General features: G+C 43.9%; 3 protein-coding genes across 6 annotated transcripts in view; 2 read left to right on the top strand and 1 right to left on the bottom strand.

Moving 5' to 3' along the window:
- The window catches only part of LOC117354729 (oocyte zinc finger protein XlCOF6-like), a 34,223-nt gene extending 27,264 nt beyond the window's left edge, over positions 1 to 6,959 (top strand). For both annotated transcript variants that reach the window (XM_033932664.1, XM_033932665.1), the window contains exon 3: positions 4,331 to 6,959. In XM_033932664.1, coding sequence (XP_033788555.1) covers positions 4,331 to 6,690 — 2,360 coding nt within the window. In that variant the 3' untranslated portion in view covers positions 6,691 to 6,959. The remainder of the gene's footprint in view (positions 1 to 4,330) is intronic.
- Positions 1 to 27,869, bottom strand: part of LOC117354717 (zinc finger protein 850-like) — a 948,741-nt gene that overhangs the window by 449,555 nt on the left and 471,317 nt on the right. The window lies entirely within an intron of this gene.
- LOC117354718 (zinc finger protein 585A-like) overlaps positions 23,694 to 27,869 on the top strand; it is a 314,357-nt gene continuing 310,181 nt past the window's right edge. Inside the window, exon 1 of the mRNA XM_033932631.1 lies at positions 23,694 to 23,918. Coding sequence (XP_033788522.1) covers positions 23,700 to 23,918 — 219 coding nt within the window. The 5' untranslated portion in view covers positions 23,694 to 23,699. The remainder of the gene's footprint in view (positions 23,919 to 27,869) is intronic.

Here is a 27,869-nt window from a genome sequence, read left to right as displayed (position 1 = left end):
ACCAGCCAACATGGTTTCTGCAAGGGGAGATCGTGCCTAACTAACTTATTGCACTTTTTTGAGGGAATTAACAAACGGATGGACAGAGGAGACCCCATAGACATCATATACCTGGACTTCCAAAAAGCCTTTGACAAGGTACCTCATGAACACCTACTTTATTGAGTTTCAGTCGTAATGCAAAGCAATTAAACACACATGTAATATTACAATAAAGCACTTTGAACTAATAAATATACCTAAACAATCATTTTAACCCTCCCAGCCCCTGATTAATAATCCACTACTAATGACCATTTAAAAATCTTCATGTACCCCTCCCCCCTGGATGTGTATCGATCAATCCTTACAATCATTTCTCAATGTTTTATAATTCCCTTGCTGTACAGCCAACATCCGTTCCATTTTAAAAATATGCCATAAAGATTCCCAGTTTTTCCAATTTCTCAAAATTAGTTGAACAGCAACTCCTGTCGTTATCAAAAGGAATTTATCCTTAAAAATGACCTGTGATACCTTTACCACGGGATCGCGTCGGGAGGGAGCGTGCTTCCGGGTTGGGGAGCGGCCTGTGAAGTTTGCTGGGGCCGGCTACCACGATCGCAGCCTGGAGCAGGCCAGAAGACGCCAGGATGCAGGGAGGGTAAGCAGGGGAATCAATACAGGGGGCCATAGGGAGAGGGAAAGGGGGCTGCTTTGGGGAGAGGGGTGTGCTGAGGGGAGTCAGAAGGGGCCATGGAGAGACAGGGAGAGGGAAAGGGGGCTGCTTTGGGGGAGGGGTGTGCTGGGGACAGTCAGGTTTGCTCTGGGTGGAACACAGAAGGGACCATGGAGAGACAGGGAGAGGGAAAGGGGGCTACTTAGGGGGAGGGGTGTGCTGGGGACAGACAGTTTTGCACTGGGGGGAAGACAGAAGGGGGCCATGGAGAGACAATTAGGGAGAAGGAAAGGGGACTGCTTTTGGGGGTAGGGGTGTGCTGGAGGCAGACAGCTTTGCTCGGGCGGGGGGGAGGAAGACAGAAGGACACAGACATCGGCCAAGGAGAGAGAGATAAAGAAACACAGACATACAGACACACATATTCTAGCACCTGTTAATGTAACGGGCTTAATGACTAGTTCAATAATATAATATAATATGATATTATTTTATCTATTATTTTATCTATTAACTTCAGAGAATTGAACATGAACTCAAAACAATAATAAATCCATTAGTTTTGACCCATAAAATTTATCTTTCAACCTCTAAATATATATATATATATATATATATATATATATATATATATATATATAAATAATCAAATTAAAATAAAACTTAAAAAAAAAATAGTGAATAAAATGTCAGAGTTTGGGTTTTTTTTTCCAAAAAACGTCACTGCAGGCCATTCTTCAGTACACAATTCCAGTTCCCCTCTCTTCTCATGAGCTCCTGGCATTGTATCACATAACCCCACCTTACGTAACTTCAACGTCAAGCCGCTCACATTACGGGGCGTTCCCTCATGCCCGATTTTCCTCCAATCAGCTGATATTAAAGAAGACTAGGAGGATTCCACCCCATAACCGGCAATTTTCAACTGTCAAACACTGTTTTACATTTACACCAAAACTTCCAGTGATTTCATCGGGGTCCCCCCCTCTGTGTGAAAAATTGCTGCAGCTGCAAGGCGTGACCGCAGGGCATGCCCTAAGGGGCACGCCCTGCCCCTTGGGAGCCACGAGGAGTCAGGAGGTGTTGAGAGGGTAGACCATCTTTGGGTAAGATCCAAAAAATTTTGGTGTGAATATATTGATGGGTAAAGGAAAAGCTAAACCCAAAAGCTCCACCCCTGCCGCAGCCGGCCCTGTGGACCACCACCTAATACCAGTGACTCCCTCACAAGTTACCCAAGAGTATGCTTCCGTTCCGGGTGCATCTTTAAGTCCCCTTGAAAGGACTCCACCCCTTCCACCATTATCCGATGATGGGGAGCCTAAAGTAGCCCCCAGAGAAACTTCTGAGGAACCCCGAAAGTCAATAACTTTATCCAAATTACAACATATGTCATTACCTAAAGCATTAACTTTTATTGGATTCAAGGGATGATAATCGGTAAACCTCAGAGGAACCTTGAAGGATTTGTGGAAAGCTTATTAAGATCAGTTGTTAAACACTCCTCAGATTTCTCAGTCGAAGTTGTAAAGAAGTTTGAAAGTGTGGATTCCAATCTCGATTTGGTAGACAAAAGATTAATGTTGGTTGAAACACAGACATCAACTTCTGCGGTTAAGGATGTCTGTGTAATTCATTCAAAACTGGAAATTATGGAGAATTTGTCACGCTGTACTGCTATTATTCTTAGGGTAATGCTATATCCCACTTTCCCTTCCCCTCACCAGCTCCCTGACTGGGAAAATTAATAGCATACACAGATGACTGAAAGCATAATATAGGTTTATTCATACAATTTTATAATAATGAAATCATGCAGTAAGGAATCAATAATTTGTTACCATATATATTGCATCATCACTCCGATATCGGGGGACTAGCGAAACATCGGAGGCAGCGCATTCATCTCATATCAGCATCACACGGCTCTTCAGCAGTGGAGAAGTCCCGATTCCACTGAGTTCTGCCTGTCTTTTTATGCCCAGATTATGGTCAGGATCCGGTTTATGTATTGTGCTCAAACATGAACATATATTATGGTCAGGATCCGGTTTATGCATATCCTGCTTTTCCCCCTTTCTCGATTGAGTCATCCATATCCTGTTTTGACTAAATCTGGCTCACCAGGTGCAAGTTATCTTTCTGAACTCTAGTTCCCCTTTTAAAAAAAGAAAGTTGTTATTTGGTATTAGGATCCTTTTAGTAGAAGATGGTTTCTTAAACAGCCATTGTTACTAAAAACAACTCTCATATCATATATATCCCATACGTATCACACACGCTCAATAAATCTCCGATTTGTTAATTTTCCCATGACGCACTCGATATCTCCAGAGATTTTATTACAAAAATATTTGAAAGAGATATTAGGTTTAACAAATTCAGAAACTTTTCTATACAAAATTGTTATAATATAGCACAGAAAAAAAAAGTAAAATCAGATCAGGGAAACTTTTAGTTTCTGCTGAGTTCGATTTAACTCACTTCCTGGAAGATTCCCAAGATGTCATTAAAACTAGGGCTACTCTTTTGATGAATTAGATAAAAATTTACTCCTGAAATTATATTTCAAAATCAAAACAACAAAATTCTGTGGTGATACTCTATTGATATTCCCAGATGTGGCTAAAGCTACCCAAATGCGAAGGAAGGAATTTCTTCCCTTAAAACTTAGGGTTTTACCTCAGGCCACTAGTTTTTTTCCTAAAATTTCCTTGTAAGTGTATAATCAAAATACAAGAGAAGGAATTTACTTTTTGGGACCCCCCACAGCTCAGCAATTGTTAAGTTTTCGTGAACAAGAGAAAGATAAAGGGGTCCTTTTATCAAGCCGCACTAGTGGGGTTAGCGTGTCGGACATTTCATCATGCGCTAACCCCCATTGCGTCTTAAATCCCTACCAAAGCTTGATAAAAGGACCCCAAAGTAAACTAGTTATTCACTGATCTTTAAAAGGAATCCGAGAATAAGAAGCGAAAAACTAGAATGATATAACTTGAGGGAAGATTTCTGTTTTCTTAAGTTGGATTTTTATTTATAATTATAGTTGAATCTTTTCTCAAGATTGATATCTTATTTCCTTTAATTGTATTTGATCTTATGGTGGCTCCCCCCAAATTAATGTGGGCTAGAAAGATTTATATTAGATACTTATGATATATTTTCTTTTTTTTCTTTTGATGTATATCTTTATCCTTTACTGTTCTTGAAGAATTGTATGAAAAATTTGATAAATAAAAAGAAAATATATATATAGAAAGGTTCAAAAAAGGTTAGAACAAGTTTCTGGAGGAAAAGTCCATAAAAAGATTTTTAGTCAGATAGACTTAGGAGAGCCATTGCTCATCTCAGGAACTGGATTTGCTCTATGGATCTGCCTGGCACTTGTGACCAGAGGGGCTACGGTTGGACACAGGATGCTGGACTTGATGGAGCTTGGGCTGGACTCAGCATGGATTTTCTTATACCTATGTGGAAAGACCAAAAAAGCACTTTTAAATATTGACTTGAATATGATCACAGTCTCTTATTTGCATCTCTGGTACTGATCAACTTGGAAATGTTGTTTTCTGAGCAGTGAGTGGGTGGTAAATTTACAAAGGGGTTTTGTATTACTGAACTTGTTCATAGGTTTTAGTCCTACAATAATATACAATGCTATTTTTTATTTAGAAAAAGATGACCCTAAAAATAATCCCTGGAAGCTCAGTGAGAAGCCTGAAGGAGTAAAGATGTTATCAGAAGGAGAGAAAGAGAACTGGGGAGAGAAGGAAAAAAATCAAAATCCAAAATATTCACCAGGAGAGTCAGCTCTGCTCAGGATCACACAGACAGAGGAAGACCAAACGGACCAGATGAGAGATCAAAGATGTTCCTGTGATGTATGTGAGATATTTCTCAGCGATCGTTCAATTCTGAAACCACATCAGAGATCTGATACTGAAGAGAGATCATTTACATGTACGGACTGTGGGGAAACCTCCAGTCAAAAGGGAGAACAGAAAACCTGCTTAACAGAGACACATTTTACATGTTCTGATTGTGGGAAAGATTTCATTGGGAAGAAAGAGCTAATGCAACACAGGAAAAATAATGAAGGAATGAGAATGTGTAAAAGTATCGAATATGGGGAAAACATTTTCAATATAGGAAACATTACAAAATGCCAAAAAACAAATACTGACAAGAAAATATCTTCATATCTTGGTTGTAAAAAAAATATAAACCAGGACGAGAGCTTCACAAGAAAAACAAAATTTCACCCAGGAGAGATATCAGTTTTAAATACCGAATGTGAGAAAAGCTTCAGTCAAGGGGAAGCATTTATAGATCATAAAAAGACTGAAACTGGTGAGGTATCAGTTACTTGTAAATCTGAAGAAATAATTTACAGAATGGCAAATATCGCAGAATATCAGGAAATGGAGAAAAATGGGAGATTATATACTTGTGCTGTCAGTGGTAAAAGCACTTCTTGCAATGGGAACCACAGTACAGCAGAAAAAATCCCCAGGGGAACAAAGCCATTTACAAGTACTGAGTGTGGTAAAAGCTTTCATGATAAGGCAACTCTAAGAAAACACAGAATTCACACTGGAGTGAAACCATATACATGTACTGAGTGTGGTAAAAGTTTTAGTGATAAAACAAAACTCACAACACACCAAAGAATCCACACAGGAGAGAAGCCATTTACATGTCCCGAGTGCTATAAAAGCTTTATTCGTACAGAACAGCTTAGAACACACCAGAGAATTCACACTGGAGAGAAACCATTTACATGTACTGAGTGTGGTAAAAGCTTTTGTTATAAGCGAACACTCATAGCACACCAGAGAATTCACACTGGAGTGAAACCATTTACATGTTCTGAGTGTGATAAAAGTTTTTCTTATATAAGAAACCTCAAAAAACACCAGAGAATTCACACTGGAGAGAAACCATTTACATGTACTGAGTGTGGTAAAAGCTTTTGTTATAAGCGAACACTCATAGCACACCAGAGAATTCACACTGGAGTGAAACCATTTACATGTACTGAGTGTGGTAAAAGCTGTTTTGATAAGCGAACACTCATAGCACACCAGAGAATTCACACTGGAGAGAAACCATTTACATGTACTGAGTGTGATAAAAGTTTTACTTATATAAGAAACCTCAAAAACCACCAGATAATTCACACTGGAGTGAAACAATATACATGTACTGAGTGTGGTAAAACTTTTATTGATAAAACAAAATTCACAACACACCAAAGAATCCACACAGGAGAGAAACCATTTACATGTCCCGAGTGCTATAAATGCTTTAATCGTACACAAGACCTTAGAACACACCAGAGAATTCACACTGGGGTTAAACCATTTACATGTACTGAGTGTGGTAAAAGTTTTACTCATATAAGTAACCTCAAAAACCACCAGAGAATTCACACTGGAGTGAAACCATTTACATGTACTCAGTGTGGTAAAAGCTTTTGTGCTAAGCAAACACTGATAGCACACCAGAGAATTCACACTGGAGTTAAGCCATTTACATGTACTGAGTGTGGTAAAAGCTTTTGTGATAAGCGAACATTCATAGCACACCAGAGAATTCACAGTAGAGAGAAACCATTTACATGTACTGAGTGTGGTAAAAGCTTGTGTGATAAGCGAACACTCATAGCACACCAGAGAATTCACACTGGAGAGAAACCATTTACATGTACTGAGTGTGGTAAAAGTTTTACTCATATAAGTTACCTCAAAAAACACCAGAGAATTCACACTGAAGTGAAACCAGTTACATGTACTGAGTGTGGTAAAAGCTTTAATCAGATGAGTAACCTCATAAGACACCAGAGAATTCACACTGGAATGAAACCATATACATGTACTGAATGTGCTAAAAGTTTTACTGATAAAGCAAAACTTGCAACACACCAGAGAATTCACACTGGAGTGAAACCATTTACATGTACTGAGTGTGGTAAAAGCTTTACTCAGATGAGTAACCTCAAAACACACCAGAAAATTCACACTGAAAAGTGAAGTCATTTTCATATTCTTAGTATGATAAGTGCTTTACTGAAAAGTGAACATTGACAGTACATCAGATAATCCAGACAGGAGTGAGATGAAGATGCTAGACAGAGTTCATTTCTGTTACCACAAAAGAGGTCTCTTTCTTACTGAGGAAACATAGAAACATGATTGCAGATAAAGACCAAATGGCCCATTCAGTCTGCCCATCCGCAGTAACAATTCCATCTTCCTCTCTTTAAGAGATCCCATGTGTCTATTGCACACCTTCTTGAATTCAGACACAATGTCTGTCTCTACCACTTCTTCCGAGAGTCTGTTCCACGCATCTTCCACCCATTCCGTAAAAAAGTATTTCCTCTGATTACCCCAAGAGCCTGCCACCTCTTAACTTCATCCTATGCCATCTCATTCCAGAGCTTCCAAATGAAAGAGACTCGCCTCATGTGGATTTACATCATGTAGGTATTTAATTATTTTCTCTTACCCTTTGAGTTAACTTTGTGAACCGGATTGAGTCCATTTTTGGAAAGGCCCGATATATAAAGCTAAGGACTGGATTGGATTAAATGTCTCTATCATATCTCCCCTCTCCCGTCTTTCCTCCAAAGTATACAGAGTGAGATCTTTAAGTCTGTGCCCATATGCCTTATGATAAAGACCACACACCATTTTAGAAGACTTCCTCTGGACCGACTCAATCCTTTTTATATCTTTTTGAAGGTGCGGCCTCCAGAATTGTACACAATATTCTAAATGAGGTCTCACTAAAGTCTTATACAGGGACATCAATTCCTCCTTTTTCCTACTGGCCATACCTCTCCCTATGCAACCTAGCATCCTTCTAGCTTTCACCATCATCTTTTCAACCTGTTTGGCCACCTTAAGATCATCACCTACAATCACACCCAAGTCCTGCTCTTTACTATGATCGTTCAGATGATGGTCTTACCTCAACTGGACTATTGCAACTCCGCCTACCTTGGAATCAACACCTTTCTTATCCACAAACTGTAGCTCATCCAGAACACAATCGTTAGACTAATCTATATATTATCAGGTAACTATTCTGGCTCCCAATATCATCCCGAATAATTTTCTTTTTTTAAAAAAATTCTTTAGATTTTTCACACTACAAATGCACAATAAATGATTCACACATTTGCACATTACATAATAAGCGCAAGAAAACTTACAAATACTACTGTATAATGAAATTTTCCCCACCCTCCCAGCTAATATACAAATATAATAAAACCGTCATTAAATTATTCATGAAATCCTTGAATCAATTCCAATTCTATTCCCTTCCTCCCCCTAGGATGTGTATGTTTTCTTGACTATAAAATTAAATTATTCCTCTTTACGCTATTTAGCCATAAAATTCTTACAACGTCCCTGTTGTATGGCCATGCAACGTTCCATTTTATAAGTATAACACAGGATTCCCACCAGAATGTCTAGTTCAACCTATCCCAGTTTTTCCAATTTCTTAAAATAAGCTGCATGGCAACTAGAGAGTTGCGCGGGGACAGAAATCCCACCCGTCCCCACCCGTCCCCGCCAAAATCCCACCCATCCCCACCCGTCCCCGTGAGGAATCCCTCCGTCCCCACCCGTCCCCGTGAGGAATCCCTCCGTCCCCACCCGTCCCCGCGAGGAATCCCCTCCGTCCCCACCCGTCCCCGCGAGGAATCCCCTCCGTCCCCACCCGTCCCCGCGAGGAATCCCCTCCGTCACCATCCTTCCCTATAAACTTCAGAAATAGTTATTTTATTTAATTATGCTACTGAATTAAAGGCTCTGGTAGAGACCCATTTACAAATAAGCAAAGAGACTATTAATTTGGAAATATTAATTGGGAAGAATACATACTTTGTAAATGGGTTTCTACCAGAACCTCTAATGTAAATATAAAATATAAATACTCAGCTGATGAGAACCCACAAACTGTCAGCTGAGGACTTCCTTTGCAGTTGGCCTGGGGTCCCTTTTGCCAAGCTTGGCAGGCAGCAGTAGCGTCCCTGAGTCACAGATGCTGGCACCTCAGTGGCTCATGGATGCTGCCAGCGACTGCTGCGCTTGGTGGAGGGGAGTTCTGACCATCTCTAGAGGAGGTCCTCTGCTGGCGGTGCTTGGGGATCCCCACCAGTCACAGCAAGGGCCAACAAGTACTTCAACACTGTAGAAATAAAACCAGAAATGCATTTCCTTTTCTTTTGAACACAAAACAAAGATATCTGCCATATACATTTCCCAAGGCAGATGACTCTATGCAATGTCACCTCGGTAACAAAATACAAAAATAGACAAATACACCCCCTCCCTTTTTACTAAACCACAATAGTAGGTTTTAGCACAGGGAGTTACGCTGAATGCCTCGCGCTGCTCTCAATGCTCATAGGCTCCCTGCGCTAAAAAACAATATTGCGGTTTAGTAAAAGGGAGCCATAGTGCAAAATATAGACAACAGATATAAATTCTCAAAACAGACACATTTTGATCACTAAATTGAAAATAAAATCATTTTTCCTACCTTTGCTGTTTGGTGATTTCATGAGTCTCTGGTTGCACTTTCTTCTTCTGACTGTGCATCCAATCTTTCTTCCTTTCTTTCAGCCTCCTGTATGTTTCCTCTCCTCCAGACCTCATTCTCTCCCCCAACTTTTTCTTTCTGTCTCCCTGTTCCCCCTTCTTTCTGTCTCTCTGTCTGCCCCCTTTCTTTCTTTCTCCGTGCCCTCCCCCAAGCCACTCGGTTTGCTGCCACCGCCATCGGGGAATAGTCCCCAAGCCACCGCTGTCCCAAGCTTTCCCTGCAGAAGCGTCGCGCTGACCAGCATTCCGCTCCCTGACGTCAATTCTGACGTAGGAGAGGAAGTTCCGGGCCAACAAGGCATTTCTCCTCATTCCATCCAGCCTGAGCCCCATCTCTCCTTGATCCAGCATTTCCCTTCTGTGTCTGTCAGAATTACCATTCCACCTATTTTCCAGCATCACCCTTCTTTGTGTCCATCTCACCTATATCCCTATCTCACCACTTTTTCAGAATCTTCATTTGTCTCTGTCCTTGTCTTTACCCCATATTCACCATTTGCCCTTTCAATGTCTTTATCTCCCCCCCACACACACACTTTTTCAGCATTACTTCTATGTCTCTATTTCACCTCCTCTTCATGTCCCCTCTGTATCTCTATCCTTATTCAGAAGGTCCTGCTTACCCTTTCTCTTCTTTGTGTCACTATCTCCATTTTCAGCTTTCCCCCTTTTTCCTTTGTTAATGCACCCTGTAGCCAGAATCTTTCCACCCTCTCTCCACTCCGGCCCAGCCCAGTATGAAATATTTCCTTTTGTTTCTCTCCCCTCTCTCTTCTCCTCCCTCACCCACGAGTCCTGCATCTGGCCCTCTCCCTTCTACCTGCACCTGGCAACACCCCCCTGCTCTCTTAAGCAACTCGTCAGCAGCGGTGATCAAGACAAGCTGCCGACATCGAGGCCTTCCCTCTACGAGTCCCACCTTTGTGGAAAAAGGAAGTTGAAACAAGCGGGACTCGCAGAGGGTAGGCCCCGACGCCAGAAGCTTGTGTCGATCGTTGCTGCTAAGTTGCCGAAGAGAGCCGCAGGTAGAAGGGAGAGGGAGATAGGAAGGCTGTAGAAGCTCCGGAGCATGACACCGAACCCGGCCAGGATGATTTCTTTTTCAGGCTGCTGCTGCCGCTACCATCCCCCACCCGAAATGACAAAAAACAGCCTAATGCCCGCGTCGGGAAATAGCCATGCTGAGCAGTGAGCTCAGCACGTACACAGATGAAAGCCTTGCTTGCTGATTGGTCCGGCGGCACGGTGGGGCGGGGCCGCCGGACCAATCAGCAAGCAAGGCTTTCATCTGTGTACGTGCTGAGCTCACTGCTCAACATGGCTATTTCCCGACGCGACGCCAGACTTGCATCGCCAGAATTTAGGTAGGTTGTTTTCATCCCCGTGGGAGTCCCGTGGGCAAGGGGGCGTCCCCGTGGGAGTCCCGTGGGTCAGGGGGGCATCCCCGTGGGAGTCCCGTGGGCCAGGGGGCGTCCCCGTGGGAGTCCCGTGGGCCAGGGGGGGAACCCGCGGGATCCCCGCGGGACCCGCGGGATCCCCGCGATCCCCGTTCCCGTGCAGACCTCTAATGGCAACCCCTGTCATTACAAAAAGTAACTCGTTATTTCTCACAGATAATTGACTTTTAGCTCTCATAAGAGTAGCAAATAAAATAGTATCATAAGATAAAGCCACTGGATTCTCCCACATATTATTCACTTGGTCCCAAATAAACCTCCAAAACTGCAGTATCAAGAGACAACAGTAAAGTAAATGTTCCAAAGTCCCAGCTTCAAGATGACAGTGCCAGTATCTATTAGACTTGGAACTATCTAATTTATGTAAATGAACAGGGGTCCAGAAAGCTCTATGTAATAAGAAAAATCAAGTTTGCCTCATAGATGCTGACACCGTACATCTCATCCTCCAAGTCCAAATTCGTGGCCATTGAGATGCAGTAATCTGATGCTTTATCTCATTGCTCCAAATGTCGCGAAGACCAGTTTTGTTTCTTATTCAAAAATCCAGATATTAATTTATACGACTGAGTGGCCTGGTGCCCCAGAAAGTCTACCTGAAAACATAATATCGGCAAGCTATATTGATTTGTAGGATTTTTCCATCTAGGGAACCCCTCCTGAATGGCCTGCTTCAACTGAAACCATCTGTAACTTTGAGATTTATTAAGACCAAATTTGTGTTGCAATCGTGAAAATTCAAGCAGCTTACCATCTGATATCACATCATCCAAAGTGCGTATGCCTGCCTTCATCCGATGCCTATTTGAATCTTGGAGTTTAGCCAGAGGGACTGACAGGTGGATTTAAGTATTGGAATAGGTGTCAAATTATTTACATATTTCAATGTCTGCCATGTATCTAGTAAAATTCTAGTGTCCTTATATAATCTTGGAAACTTGATACTCAGAACATGACTTAATCTCAGTGGAAACCTGAGCTGCCATTCCAACCTTAACCAATCTGGAAGATTTTCCATGAGCTCAGGGAGGACCCAATACATACCCTGACCCATAATATAGGCCTGATGGTACCTATAAAAATTGGGAAAATTTACCCCACCCTCCTCAATTGTCTTTTGTAGAGATACTAAAGCAATTTTCACCGCATTCCCCAGCCAAATAAATTTAGGGAGAACACTATTTAACTTTTTGTAAAAAGACCCTTATGAAAAAACACTGGCAACATCCCCATTTGGTAGCAAACCACAGGCAGAATCATCATCTTAACTGTTTGGACTCTCCCCCACCAAAACAGATGTAAGGGGTTCCATTGTTCACACATTTCCGTGACCTTTAGCAATAAAGATTTTTCATTTACTTTCATAGTTTCTTCCAGTGCACTTTTTATTCAAATACCTAAATATTTTATACCCTCTTCCTTCCAAAGAAAAGGGAATGTATCAAATAATCCTTTTGTACAATATACATTTAGTGGAAGAACCTCTGATTTGCTCCAGTTTATTTTGTAACCAGAGAATTTTCCCAATCTATCAATCAGATCCAGTAAATGCGGAATAGTAGATTCAGGATTCCTCAAATGAAGCAAAATATCATCTGCATACGCAGAGACTTTATATTCCCGACCTGCATAAGGAATACCCTGTATCTCCTTTGCCTGCTGAATAGCCAATAACAATGTCAAAAAGCAAAGGAGATAACGGACCCCCTTGTCTAACTCCCCTCTTCAGACAAAAACGTTCAGAAAAATTATTATTAATGTACAATCTGGCAGAAGGTTTGAATCATTTGAATAAATCCGGAACCAATACCAAACCAATCCACTGCTTGATACATGAAGGTCCATTCAACAGGATCAAAGGCCAACGACACAGAGAAGGCCGGATCATCCATGACTTTCGTCAAATTTAACATATGAAAAGCCAATCTACTGTTGTTTGAAGATTGTCTTTGAGCAACGAACCCCTTTTGGTGCATACCAATGATATAAGGGAGAGCCTTGGCCAAGCGTAAAGCCAATAACTTAGCCAAAAGTTTTCCATCTACATTAATCAGAGAAATAGGCCTGTAATTTGAAACCAACAAAGGGTCTTTATTTGGCTTCGGCAAAACTATAGTCAAAGATTCTGCCTTTAGTCAGTTGAGCCTGATATCAATTTAATAAATGAGGTAATAGGGTACTTTGAAATGCCTTATAGAACTCTACAGTGAAACCGGATCCAACTCTAAGGGACTTCAATGCTATTTGTAATTCCTTCATTAATATAGGCGCAATAAGGGTTTTTTGTATATGCTGAGGAATTTGAGATCCCTTAATTCATTTTAAAAACTCTAATCCATCCTTTTCTTTATTTGAATAAAGCACAGAAGAATACAAAGACATAATAGCTCCAAAATTGTTTTAAAATATTTTCAATTTTAACTTTTCATTTTTTTAGCTTTAAGATAATTAGCCAATATTCTCCCCGCTTTATTCGAGCTTGTTGAGAAAACATCTCTTTTCTAGCCATTTGAGAGGAAATTTCATTATATTTATATTTAGCTTTTAAGAGGGCCTGGAAAGTATTTTGCTCCCATTTTAAGGCCAATTGAGCTTCCAAAACTTTAATATTTTGTTCCAAATTTAAAAAATTTTAAGTTTTTTCCTAGCATTTGCTGAATATGAAATAATTTGCCCTCTCATGGTAGCTTTGAAAGCATCCCATAATGTTTCTAATGAAACTTCCCTGGAATCATTAATTTGAAAATATTTGTTCATTTTTCATTGAGATTCCTCCCTAAAATCAGAATCTGCAAGCAGTGCATTATCGAACCTCCAGTCAGGTCTATTATATTCTTGTTCTTCAACTCTAAATTCAATCCACACTCCGCCATGATCTGTTAGAACAGGGGTGCCCACACTTTTTTGACTCGCGAGCTACTTTTAAAATGACCAAGTCAAAATGATCTTCCAACAATAAAATTTTTAAAAAATCACAACGCACACTGTACGCATAGAATTGTTAATTATGATTCCTATTCCGGGTTTTTTTCAAAGAGGTCATGGCAGATGACTCTATGCATTGTCACCTCAGTAACAATCATACAAAAATAGACAAAACCCACCCCCTCCCTTTTTACTAAACCATAATAGCAGTTTTTAGCGCAGGGAGCTGCGCTGAATGCCCAGCGCTGCTCTCGACGCTCATAGGCTCCCTGCGCTAAAAACCACTATTGCGGTTTAGTAAAAGGGGACCATATTGTAAAATATAGACAGCAGATATAAATTCAGACACATTTTGATCACTAAATTTAAAATAAAATCATTTTTCCTACCTTGTCTGGTGATTTCATGAGTCTCTGGTTGCACTTTCTTCTTCTGACTGTGCATCCAATCTTTCTTTCAGCCTGTATGCTTCCTCTCCTCCACACCTCATTCCCTCCCCCAACTTTTTCTTCCTCTCTCCCTGACCTTTCTTTCTTTCTCTCTTCATGCCCCCTTTTTTTTTTCAGTTTCTCTTCTTTCCTTCTGTCTCCCTGCCTGCCCCCTTTCTTTCTTTCTCCCTGCCCTTCCCCAAGCCACTGTCACTGCCGCTGCCATTGGGGAACAGGACCCAACCTGCCACCAATGGATAACATGCCCCAAAGCCGATGCTGACGCCGCCCCATGCTCTCCTAGCTTCGGGCCGACCAGCATTCCTCTCCCCGATGTCAATTCTGCCGTCGGAGAGGAAGTTCCGCCCAGCCAGGCAGCGATTGGCTGGCCCGAACTTCCTCTCCGACGGCAGAATTGATGGGGAGAGGAAGACTGATCGGCCCGATAGATCGCCAAGGCAAAGTGAGTCCTGGGTGATCGACTCACTTTGCCTTGGCGTGCTACCGGTCGATCACGATCGACCTATTGGGCACCCCTGTGTTAGAATGATTGGATCAATGGTGGCCCTTATAACCTGTTTTACAAATGAATCAGACACAAACACATAATCTATATGAAAAGGATTCAGGTCCCAATTCCTGCCCCATACTTTCTCTGTCTCTGTCATTTAGAAGTCAGGTACCTGGGGACACATCTTAAAGACCAGAAATCGTCTTCCAAAACATGTCCAAATTTTATTATGAGTTTCACATATTTATACGAATCAGGTTTGCCAGCATGTGTCAGCATGTGACGTAAATACAAACCATATATGGAAGGTCACATGAAACTTTAAACACATCAGCATTTTTTCTATCTGGAGATTGAAGTCCACAGAGGGTCAGAAAAAGCCTTAACCAGCAGAGCTTCTAATCTAAATCTGTCTGTAAATACGGCTTAACAAAACAATTGAATTCACTTCACTACATCTCTGTTTAAACATACCTGTCCTTGTACCATCTTCAAAGAAGGGAAAGATAAACAGGGCCTACCTTTGCATCTTTAAACAACATATGCCTAAGGACACTTACTAAAGTTCTGATACGTGTCCCTTCAAATCCCCTCTTACGTCATGAAAATGACGTCATAAATACACAGCATGAGCTGGAAGGGAGTGATACTCTGGATATGTCTCTCAAGGAGGGGTTTTTTTAGGAGCTGTAATACGAATAACATAGTACATGAGCAGTCAAGACAAGAGTGCAAATAATAAGAGATTATAACAATTACCCAACCCTGCATTCAACTAAAGTGCTGATCCCAAGAATTAGATAAATCAGAGTTACATTTGAGCTCAGCAAAGAGGTCTGCTAATTTCTAAATGTCCATAGTAGGACCTATATTGTCAGAAAGAAAAGTACAACAGCATAAAATACTGAGGAGAATTTAACAGAATTCTCAGCTAGAATCATATCTAGGGCCATATGATTTTGAGAACCATCTGAGAAGTGGAGCCTAATTGATCAGTAATACTTTGCAAGGCGTTCCTAGAATAGTTCACAAAGCGTTGCTGATTATAATAATTTTAACTAATCCGATCAACATTCTTATTAATAGTAATAAAGGGAATAAGGAACTCAAACCTAGCCTTAACCTGAGCTCGGGCCTTAAATTCATCTGGGACCCCTCTTGGGACCCCTATAGCATCTATGTATACATGCGATCAGATGTATATCGAGACAAATAAAAGGAAAAACCATGTGAATAGGAAGGATGCCTTTCAGAAAGAATATGCAGAAGCATAGTAACCTTAACTAAAGTGCACTGGCCTATCCACTGGCTGGGTAGCTTAACAGGGAGCCAAAAGTCTCCATAAAGCCAGTAAATATCAAATCTGATGCAGCAACAATGGGGCATACCTATGAGCCAAGACAGAACAATAACCTGGGGGTAAATTACCTACAAAACTACCCTGTGTCAGATTAGAAACATGACATGTGTAATTGCCCTTATAGATGGTAACGGCAATATCAAGCTTTTGCTGTCCTGGCAACAAAAGGTATTTAGAACACTACAGTGCACAAAGGGGATAGGTAAAATTAGAGGAGATACTGGTAAATAACCCAAAAAGGCATGGTTGGATACCAGGAGGGAGGTCCAGAGGTACGGTTCCTAGATGGGGTCTAGCTTGAGCACATATGTAACAATTACTCTTATTATGTTGATCAGCAGTGAATTTCATCCATTCTAACCAAAGGTTAGGTTCTGAAAACCCTACCTCAACAGCCACAATATCTTCAAAAGTGGGATTGGCAATAGCCATCATGTCAGTAAGTTTATTGAATGTAGGGGCCAGTGGATTAGTATTTTTTGGGGCCCCCACAAAATGGCGGGAGAAGATGAGTGGAGGTAGATAAATCCCATAAGAAAACTGATGGGTCGGATAGCTAGACCCACCCTTAAACCACATGTCCATAATGTACATACCTTCATCAGTAGGTCTAGGGTTGTCAATAGTAAGAGAAAGCTTAATAATTTGTGCAGGAACACTTTTCCTATAACAGTGTCCAACCTTATGAAGGGTCATACAAGTAAGCAGTGATTTACCATTTTGGTCCACTGTTTTTCAGGGTATTTTCTAGTTTATAAGCCCAGTCAGTATAAATATTCCACCCTACCACTCCCCAGAATGCACACTTAACCCCCCAACGTGAGTCAGTAACATATACATATATGTCCTTAGTTTTAGGAATCTCTGAGGACCAATGGCACAGCCTTGGGATATCAATTGATGAACAGTCCACAATGTCACAATACTCAAAGGAGAAGGTGGCAACTTGCACACTGCTGGAATTATACCAAAGGGTAGCATACTATCAGTCTTTTCTGGATTCCAATTGAAGGACAGCCTTTGCGAGGGAGTAGTCCAGCTTGACGTCGTGTTCACAAAGAGGTGTCGGGGGTGCTGTTTACAGCAGGAGTGTCATTTACAGGGAGAAAAACTAGCAGCAGCGGTGCCAGTAAGAGAATGATAAAGTTGGTAGAATGCTGCAATGAGATCATTATGTTGTTCCACTGGAGGAGGTGAAATCTGCGCAGGGAAGACTTGCTTCTGGGGTTTTAGGTTAACCCTCTTCAAGCGACTTGCGTGGATCCAAACAGGAAACTCCTCAGTGAGTGCAGCGGGCCTGGTCACAGCGATCACAGTAGTGGGAAGGCCAAAGGGGAAATCCGTCTGCTTCCGATCCTTGGAAAGCTTCTGGACAATCACCAGGCTGGAAAAAATGGGTAGGAATCTGTGGAGAGAAAGGAGAAGTGCAAGACACGTTTCTTTGAACAAGCCCTAATATTTCAATTAGCTTTTGGACGTATTCCTCCTGTATCAAGGGAAAATCTACCCATGGGGCGGGGAAAGATCATCCCGTGAGAATCTCAAAGGGAGAGCAGCCAGATGTCTGTGCATACAGAAAGAGATACTTGAAAAGAGATGCTTGAAAAGCATTCCAAATATCATTCAGCAGCTGTACTCCAATGTGATCCAAATAAGAGATAGAAAACAAGAGAAACCATGTTGCCTGTACTGAATGTGGCAACATGTAACAATACCAATTCATTTACTTAGCATAGCTATGGCAAAAGAGAGACAATACTCACTTGCTTAAGGTTCTTAATTGAACAATCCAAAAAGATATGTTTTTATCGTGCTGCATATAACTATTATGCACTTCAGAGAGACCATACTGATGTACTGAATGTATTCAGAAATGTACATTGAATGGATCATATGTGGGGAACACCACGAAATAAACGCTGTATAAAGTAAAACTTTTTCTTAAACATATAACCCCTAACTAAACTATATTCAAAATATAAAAGCTATAAGTAAAAGAACATTGCGCAGTTAGGCTAGTAAGAAGTGGAAAAAGAGCTCTAGAAGTGGCCAATATTATGTATCCTGGGGTACCCACTAAACTAAAACAAGTAGACATGACACAGACAAAACATAAAGTTTTAAGCGTGGAGCTATTACTCCATCTGTCAAGTGTGCAGGGCTGAATTTAACTCTGCAAATAAACACATTGATATAAAAAACCCAAAACTACAAATAATGTATATCATAACCATCTCATATTTGGAAAAAGGCATAAAGCTAATGTCTCTTTGGAGCGTCTCTATCTCTGCAGTGATAAAGAGGACCCATGGAAAACATTAGAAATATCTGTGCCAAAACTGATCTGGGATGGCTATGTATAAATCCGGAAAAAACATTTTAAATTAGCAACATCCTAATTTCAGCTAAAACAATAAAAAGGAATTGTATTTTCCAATTTATTTTCAATTCACAACCGTGCCAGCTGTAATTATTGAGCTATATATCTCTGTATCAAGGAGCAAAAGGTCAAGAATGAAAATATCACTAGCAAGAAGTTAAAATGTCGAGCGAGCACTACGATAACCAATACCATGATATTGAGCAATGAATAAGGGAGAGCTAGCAGCTGGTATCCAGGGTTTTATACATGAAAAAGATTTAGGAACATGGGAATAAAAGGAAAACTCCCGAGTATTGTAATTTAGGATTCGCCATATATCCTTTAATCCACAAGTTTGCACCAAGTCTACGATTACCGTATTTTCGCGGATATAACGCGCACCGTTGTAAAACGCGCACAGGGGTATAGCGCGCAGAAATCACGAAGATATGTAAAAAAACTTTTCTATACCGCGCTCAGGCATATAACGCGCATGCTGCCCGACTCTCCTTTCGCCCGCCCTGACTTTCCGTGCACTGTCCTCCCTTGAAGTCCTGTCCCCCCTTGAAGGTCTGTCCCCATCCTGAAAGCCTGATGCCCCCCCCGACGTCCGATACATCCCCCCCCCCCGGCAGGACCACTCGCACCCTCACCCCGAAGGACCGCCGACTCCCCAACAATATCGGGCCAGGAGGGAGCCCAAACCCTCCTGGCCACGGCGACCCCCTAACCCCACCCCACACTACATTACGGGCAGGAGGGATCCCAGGCCCTCCTGCCCTCGACGCAAACCCCCCTCCCCCCCAGCCGACCCGCGACCCCCCTGGCCGACCCCCACGACCCCCCCACCCCCCTTCCCCGTACCTTTGGAAGTTGGCCGGACAGACGGGAGCCAAACCCGCCTGTCCGGCAGGCAGCCAACGAAAGAATGAGGCCGGATTGGCCCATCCGTCCTAAAGCTCCGCCTACTGGTGGGGCCTAAGGCGCGTGGGCCAATCAGAATAGGCCCTGGAGCCTTAGGTCCCACCTGGGGGCGCGGCCTGAGGCACATGGGCCAAACCCGACCATGTGTCTCAGGCCGCGCCCCCAGGTGGGACCTAAGGCTCCAGGGCCTATTCTGATTGGCCCACGCGCCTTAGGCCCCACCAGTAGGCGGAGCTTTAGGACGGATGGGCCAATCCGGCCTCATTCTTTCGTTGGCTGCCTGCCGGACAGGCGGGTTTGGCTCCCGTCTGTCCGGCCAACTTCCAAAGGTACGGGGAAGGGGGGTGGGGGGGTCGTGGGGGTCGGCCAGGGGGGTCGCGGGTCGGCTGGGGGGGAGGGGGGTTTGCGTCGAGGGCAGGAGGGCCTGGGATCCCTCCTGCCCGTAATGTAGTGTGGGGTGGGGTTAGGGGGTCGCCGTGGCCAGGAGGGTTTGGGCTCCCTCCTGGCCCGATATTGTTGGGGAGTCGGCGGTCCTTCGGGGTGAGGGTGCGAGTGGTCCTGCCGGGGGGGGGATGGATCGGACGTCGGGGAGTCGGCCGGGCAAGAGGGCTTGGGCTCCCTCTTGCTCCGATCGTGGATGCGGGTGCGGGTGGGAGCGCGTGCGAGCGGTCGTTCGGGGTGGGGGTGCGAGCGGTCCTGCTGGGGGGGTGAATCGGGCGTCGGGCGGGGTGGGAACTATGTTTAAAAACTTTTCTATACCGCGCTCAGGCATATAACGCGTGAGGGGTATGCGCGGTACGTAAAAATCACGTATAACGCGCGCGTTATATCCGCGAAAATACGGTAGTTCAAAATGCCACTGTTCGCTTTATTTTTGGTCTAAAAATATATGACCATGTAAGTTCTTTTTATATCTGATTCCATTCGAAGCCAGAGTAATTTTTAAATTTGGGTGCATCTGTTCATTGGCGTACCTAGCATATGTGACACCCGGGGCCCATCATTTTTTGACACCCCCCCATCTGTATGAAAACATGATTTTTAGTAACAATCCACACGTCACATATGAGTACCTAGGAAAAGGCAGCATCTTACATATGCAGTGAGCAGTACAACATCAATACACCCATTGTAAAACTAAACAAGCCAGACTAGTACATATCCCGTTACTTCTAAAAGCACATTGGTTACCTGTGGCACACCGCATTCTCTATAAAATATCTTTACTCACCTTTAAATCATTGCTATATAAAACCCCTTCATTTATTTACAAAGTTTTAATCCCATACTCCTCTCAAAAAACTTTAAGATCAAACGAACAACTTTTATTGGTTATTCCTACCCTTAAAATGATCAATACACAAAGGCAATTCATTTTTACAGTTACAGCACCGCAAACGTGGAACTCCCTCCCGCTATACTTACGACAGGAGAAAAACCTTGATAAATTTAAAGGCCAACTTAAGAGCTTTCTTTTTAAAGACGCTTTCAATGTTTAATTGAAAAGCCAATTGCTCTTTATAGTAATAATTCATTCTACTTTTTTATGTATTTTATTCCCAATAAACTAATTTTCCCCTACCCTTTGTATATTACCCTTAATTGTTCTTCCTTTTCTATCAGACAATGTAGTTCTTTCCCCTCCATCCTAATGTATCATGTTGTATTTTGTCTATGTTTAAAGATTTTATCTTTTTACTTAATTTTGTTCTTGTTTACCCAATATTAATATTTTATGTACATCGCTTAGTAATTATTGATAGGCGATTGATCAAATATTGAATAAACTTGAAACTTGATCAATCCTACACCGTCAATCCTAACAGAAAACCATGTCTTTAAAACACACCTTCGCCTTGTATGAAATCTGTAATCACAAAATAACCCCTCCCTCTTTTACAAAACTGTAGTGTGGATTTTAGCTACGGAGGTAACAGCTCTGATGCTCATAAAATTCTGAGCATCAGAGCTGCTACCACCACGGCTGGTGCTAAAAAACGCTTCACAGTTTTGTAAAAGGGGGGATAAAATAGAAATACATAGACAAAGGTTAAATTGAACCAGCAAGAAGCTGGACTCTGCATACAATGCTTAACAGAAACAGTGACACATGTCTCCTAAAGCAATAAATAAAGAGAAAATTTTTTTCTACCTTTGTCTTCTGTGGTTTCTGCTTTCCTCATCTTCTTGTAACTCTCTTCCTTCCATCCACTGTCTGCCGTCTCTCTTCCTCTATATGGCATCTTCTCTCCTTCTATGCCCCTTCCAGAAACTGTATGCCTCTCCCTTCCATCTCTCCTTTCACCCCCATTGGTCTGGCATCTCTCTCCTCTCCTTCCCTCTTCCACACCTCTCCTCTGCAATCCCTTTCCCTTTTCAATTTATTTTCTGCATCTGTCTAGATTATGTTCTTACTACCCTCTCATCAATGTCCTTTTTTACTGTCTACCTAAAGATTGCCACCTCTTTCCCTCACCCCTCCAGTGTTTCCCTAACTCAATCCTTTTCTCCCCATCATGTGTCCTCCTTTTATTTATCCCCTCCTTCCATCATGTACCCTCTTTCTCCAACCCTTCCATCTAGTATCTTCTCCTCTCTCTGTCCACTTCCATCCAGCATCTGCTCCCCTCTTTCTCTCCTCCCATTTCCTTCTGGCATTTGCTCCCTTATCTCTCCCATCTGCACTTCCATCCAGCTTGTATAGGTTTGTGTGACTCACAAATGGAAGATTAGATTAGATAATTTCTTTACCCCTAAACTGTACCGTTTATTCGGGTTTTTGCAGCCTAAATGCATGACCTTGTATTTCATAACATTAAATTTTAGCTTCCAAATTTCAGACCATTCTTCAAGTTTCACCAGGTATTTCTTCATGTTATTCACACCATCTGGGGTGTCTATTGCAGATTTTGGTATCATCTGATTTCCATGGACATGTCCTCTTTTGAGGTCTGTGTCGAAAGTCCAGGTGGATTTTTAATTTAACAACTTTTGTCTGGGGAAACCAGATATCTAGTAATCCTACAGCAGCTCAACCTACCTGGAGGCCTCTCCCGCCCACCCCACCCCCCTCCACGCACATCTCCAGAGTCCTGTTGCCTCCCCCATAGCCCTCCCTACACACCTACCTGGAGTCCTCCCCTCACCACACACAGCTATCCAGAGTCCTGTTGCCTCCCCTCCCCCAAGGCCTCCCTACGCACCTAACTGGAGTCCTCCTCTTCCCGCTCCCCCACAGGATTCTGTGTTTGCTCCCCCGGCGCTTTTGTAACTCTTCGGCCGTCGTCAGCATCAGTGAACTAAAAACGTTGCCTTCGACGTCCTGGAACCTTTCTCTCATTGACGCAGACGACGGCCGAAGGGTTACAGCAACGCCAGGTGAGCAAGCACAGGAATGGGGGTGAGGCAAGGAGAAGAAAGATGATGGACTGCGAGAATACAGAGGAAAGGAAGATGCCCTAGACCAGTAGTAGGCAAACTCATTAGTCAAAAGAGCCATAGATGAGCAGTACAACGATTAAGATTTCTTTTGAGAGCCATTCCCCACGCCCGCTTGCGCTATGACGTCTACGTCAACCCGACTGACACCTCGCTGGCCCACACGTAGTTGAAATCGATTCGTGGCAGAGCCTAGAGAATGAAACGGGGGGAAATTTGTCTCCGTCCCCGCCCACTTGCTCGGTCCCCGTCCCCACAAACCATCTGATCCCATCCACACAAGCCTCGAATAGTTTTATACTGAACTTATTATATTAAAGTATGAAAAGAAACAATATTCTGTACAATTATCAATTTATAAATCAGCGTCTTCTCCCACTCTCTCTTCCCCATTTCCCTTCAGTGTCCTCAGCCCACTCTCTCTCCACTTTCCTTCAGCGCACGCACATAAAAACAAGCAAGTAATTTTATATCATTTTCATTCTATTCATTCATAGAAATTAAGGTCTAAATAATGCCAGTCACATAACAAAACATGATTTTACAAAAATAATTCCCTGCACAGTCAAGCCTTAAACTCTTATATAATTCCGTTTTCTTTCCTTCTTTCTTTAAAAATTCAACAGTGATGCACACCAAACTATAAGCTTCATGCTGCTCAGTTATCTCAAATAATTGTGTCAAAATATCCCTGTGATTGGTGAGCCCAATAGCAATTCACCATAACCCCAACGGGAAGGGTCGAAAACTGCATGAGACATCTGAAATTATACAAAACACAAATATAAAAATGTGCCAGAGGTGGCAGCAGCGGTTTGTGTCTCAGATAAAGAGGGAGTTGGTGCTTCCTCTCTCTGCTCTCATGTGTCAGGAAGAGAGGGAGACCCAGTCAGTATCAGACTCCGCCCCTTCCACTGATTGGTCAAAAGACTCCTGAAGGAGGAGACAGAGGGACAATATGACACCCTATGACACTGATTGGAATGTGCATTCCACCTTAGGATTGGTCAAAAACAGAATGCTCCTAGGAAGGCATAGAAGGGGAGAAGCTCATGTGGGTGGAGTCAGGAGGAGGCGGTCTTTCAACTCTCTGGCACTGATTGGTCAGACTCCTGGGGGAGGAGTGAAGGGGAGATACAGATCCCTCTTCTTTTTCCTGCCTTTGTCTCTTTTCCCTCCATTAGGAGCCAAGGCTGGAGCTGGTGCTGCGGAGAAGGGCAGGAGGATGGCTGAGCAGGTAGAAGAGGGACTGAGCCTGGCACTACCCCCTCCACTCCCAAGGCTCTTCTTCCTCATTCTCCTCCTGCTTTAGGACAATCTCACTTTCTGCTTCCTGGCAATGCTCCCTCCACTCCCCAGAGTCTTCTTCCTCATTCTCTTCCTGCTATAGGACAATCTCACTTTCTGCTTCCTGGCACTGCTCCCTCCACCCTCCAGGCTCTTCTTCCTCATTCTCCTCCTGCTTTAGGACAATCTCACTTTCTGCTTCCTGGCACTACCCCCTCCACTCCCCAGACTCTTCTTCCTCATTCTCCTCCTGCTTTAGCACAATCTCACTTTCTGCTTCCTGGCACTGCTCCCTCCACTCCCCAGGCTCTTCTTCCTCATTCTCCTCCTGCTTTAGCACAATCTCACTTTCTGCTTCCTGGCACTGCTCCTTCCACTCCCCAGGCTCTTCTTCCTCATTCTCCTCCTGCTTTAGGACAATCTCACTTTCTGCTTCCTGGCACTGCTCCCTCCACTCCCCAGGCTCTTCTTCCTCATTCTCCTCCTGCTTTAGGACAATCTCACGTTCTGCTTCCTGGCCCTGCTCCCTCCACTCCCCAGGCTCTTCTTCCTCATTCTCCTCCTGCTTTAGGACAATCTCACTTTCTGCTTCCTGGCAATGCTCCCTCCACTCCCCAGAGTCTTCTTCCTAATTCTCTTCCTGCTATAGGACAATCTCACTTTCTGCTTCCTGGCACTGCTCCCTCCACCCTCCAGGCTCTTCTTCCTCATTCTCCTCCTGCTTTAGGACAATCTCACTTTCTGCTTCCTGGCACTACCCCCTCCACTCCCCAGACTCTTCTTCCTCATTCTCCTCCTGCTTTAGCACAATCTCACTTTCTGCTTCCTGGCACTGCTCCCTCCACTCCCCAGGCTCTTCTTCCTCATTCTCCTCCTGCTTTAGCACAATCTCACTTTCTGCTTCCTGGCACTGCTCCTTCCACTCCCCAGGCTCTTCTTCCTCATTCTCCTCCTGCTTTAGGACAATCTCACTTTCTGCTTCCTGGCACTGCTCCCTCCACTCCCCAGGCTCTTCTTCCTCATTATCCTCCTGCTTTAGGACAATCTCACGTTCTGCTTCCTGGCCCTGCTCCCTCCACTCCCCAGGCTCTTCTTCCTCATTCTCCTCCTGCTTTAGGACAATCTCACTTTCTGCTTCCTGGAACTGCTCCCTCCACTCCCCAGGCTCTTCTTCCTCATTCTCCTCCTGCTTTAGGACAATCTCACTTTCTGCTTCCTGGCACTGCTCCCTCCACTCCCCAGGCTCTTCTTCCTCATTCTCCTCCTGCTTAAGAACACTCTCACTTTCTGCTTCCTGGCAATCCTCCCTCCATTCCCCAGGCTCTTCTTCCTCATTCTCCTCCTGCTTTAGGACAATCTCACTTTCTGCTTCCTGGCACTGCTCCCTCCACTCCCCAGGCTCTTCTTCCTCATTTTCCTCCTGCTTTAGGACAATCTCACTTTCTGCTTCCTGGCACTGCTCCCTCCACTCCCCAGGCTCTTCTTCCTCATTCTCCTCCTGCTTTAGGACAATCTCACTTTCTGCTTCCTGGCACTGCTCCCTCCACTCCCCAGGCTCTTCTTCCTCATTCTCCTCCTGCTTAAGAACACTCTCACTTTCTGCTTCCTGGTAATCCTCCCTCCATTCCCCAGGCTCTTCTTCCTCATTCTCCTCCTGCTTTAGGACAATCTCACTTTCTGCTTCCTGGCACTGCTCCCTCCACTCCCCAGGCTCTTCTTCCTCATTTTCCTCCTGCTTTAGGACAATCTCACTTTCTGCTTCCTGGCACTGCTCCCTCCACTCCCCAGGCTCTTCTTCCTCATTCTCCTCCTGCTTTAGGACAATCTCACTTTCTGCTTCCTGGCACTGCTCCCTCCACTCCCCAGGCTCTTCTTCCTCATTCTCCTCCTGCTTAAGAACACTCTCACTTTCTGCTTCCTGGTAATCCTCCCTCCATTCCCCAGGCTCTTCTTCCTCATTCTCCTCCTGCTTTTGGACAATCTCACTTTCTGCTTCCTGGCACTGCTCCCTCCACTCCCCAGGCTTTTCTTCCTCATTTTCCTCCTGCTTTAGGACAATCTCACTTTCTGCTTCCTGGCACTGCTCCCTCCACTCCCCAGGCTCTTCTTCCTCATTCTCCTTCTGCTTTAGGACAATATCACTTTCTGCTTCCTGGAACTGCTCCCTCCACTCCCCAGGCTCTTCTTCCTCATTCTCCTCCTACATTACGACAATCTCACTTTCTGCTTCCTGGCACTGCTCCCTCCACTCCCCAGGCTCTTCTTCCTCATTCTCCTCCTGCTTTAGGACAATCTCACTTTCTGCTTCCTGGCACTGCTCCCTCCACTCCCCAGGCTCTTCTTCCTCATTCTCCTTCCCTCACACAGCAGCTGCTCATTCTGCTTTAAGACACTCTTATTGTCTGTTTCTTGTCACAAGTGAGTGTGAGGTGTATAATTTTTCTCCTGGGGGAATTCTGCACATACTGAGTTCAATTCCCAGTGCATCTCCCCCTCACTCTGGGCAAGTCACTTAACCCTCTATTGTCCCAGGTTCAAAAATGTAGATTGGGAGCCCCCTAGGGATAGAGAATGTAGCTGCTCTAGAAATAAGTAGTATTTGTAGCAATGTCAGCACAACAGAGGAGCAGGATCTGGCATACAGCAGCTCTCCTCTTTCTTCTCCACTTGTGTAGAGCATCAGAAAAGAGCTTTGTCTATGGGTTTTTTTAGTGGAGGTAGGTCGGGGTCCACTAGAACAGGAGGGCATCTGTCTTAGGATCAGGAGGGGTCCTCCAGACCAGTGTTTCTCAACTAGGTCCTGGAATACCCCCTTGCCAGTCAGGTTTTCAGGATATCCGCAATGAATATGCATGAAAGAAATGGAGGCCGTATATGCAACTTTCTTTCATGCTTATTCATTGTGGCTATCCTGAAAACCTGACTGGAAGGGGGGACTCCAGAACTGAGTTGAGAAATACTGCTCCAGACCACCAGGGATTTTCTGAGAGGGCCAGGAAGGGTCTCTTAGACCACCAAGAACCTTTTTTTAAATGGGTGGGGGCAGCACAGGAAGCCTGATCGAGTGTTCCCTCTAAGCTGCGCAGGCGTGCGCACAAAATATTACGTCGCGGCGCACAAGTTTCTCGTCACAGCGCACACAACGGAAGTGAGAGGAAGCGGCGGCGGTGGTCTGCCCTGCTCGCGCAGGACCGGCAAGATCAACATCAACAATTTCCTGCCGGTCCACGCAAGATCGACGAGCTGTAGTTCGTGCAGTCCGACAGTGTGCTCTCTCCCCTCCCAGCGGCTCTCCTTACTTACAAGCGCTGCGATTCAGGAAGGAAGCCTTGGGGCTTTTGCTGAGACGCGGCCGTCTCTGATGATGCAACTTCCGCTTTCCTCAGATGTGGTGCGACCCAACAAAGGATCCAAGGCTGCCTTCCTGAATCGCTGGGCTGGCAAGTAAGGAGAGTTGCTGGGAGGGGAGAAAGCCACTGTTAGAGGCTGGGAAGCTGCTGAGAAAAAAAGGGACAGCTGCTACTGGACCTGGAGAGGGATAAGGAAAGATGCTGCTGGGAGGGGAGGAGGGAAAGGGAAGGGAAGAGAGTTACTGCTGGACAGGGGGAAGAGGGAAGGGAGAAGAAAAAAAGAAGGAAATAGCTGGCAGGGAGATTAGAGGAGGGGAAGGGGAGAGACAGGAATGAGATGGGAAGGGGGGTCAGCAGAGAAATTGAGAGGGACAAAGATGTTAGATTTGGTGTAGGAGAGATAAAGATGAAGAGAGCAGTGAATCTGGAATGAATCATGTAAAAACGAGAGAGGGGTATAGGCTGGATGGAAAGGGGAGAGGGGCATAGAAAGAAGACAAATACCATATGGAAGGGGGAGAGGTCAGACAGTAGATGGAAGGGGCAGATGC

This window comes from Geotrypetes seraphini, chromosome 2, assembly GCF_902459505.1.
Source record: "Geotrypetes seraphini chromosome 2, aGeoSer1.1, whole genome shotgun sequence".
NCBI lineage: Eukaryota > Metazoa > Chordata > Amphibia > Gymnophiona > Dermophiidae > Geotrypetes > Geotrypetes seraphini.
Note: the sequence above shows the minus strand (reverse complement) of the source record. Positions and strands in the feature narration are given on the sequence as shown.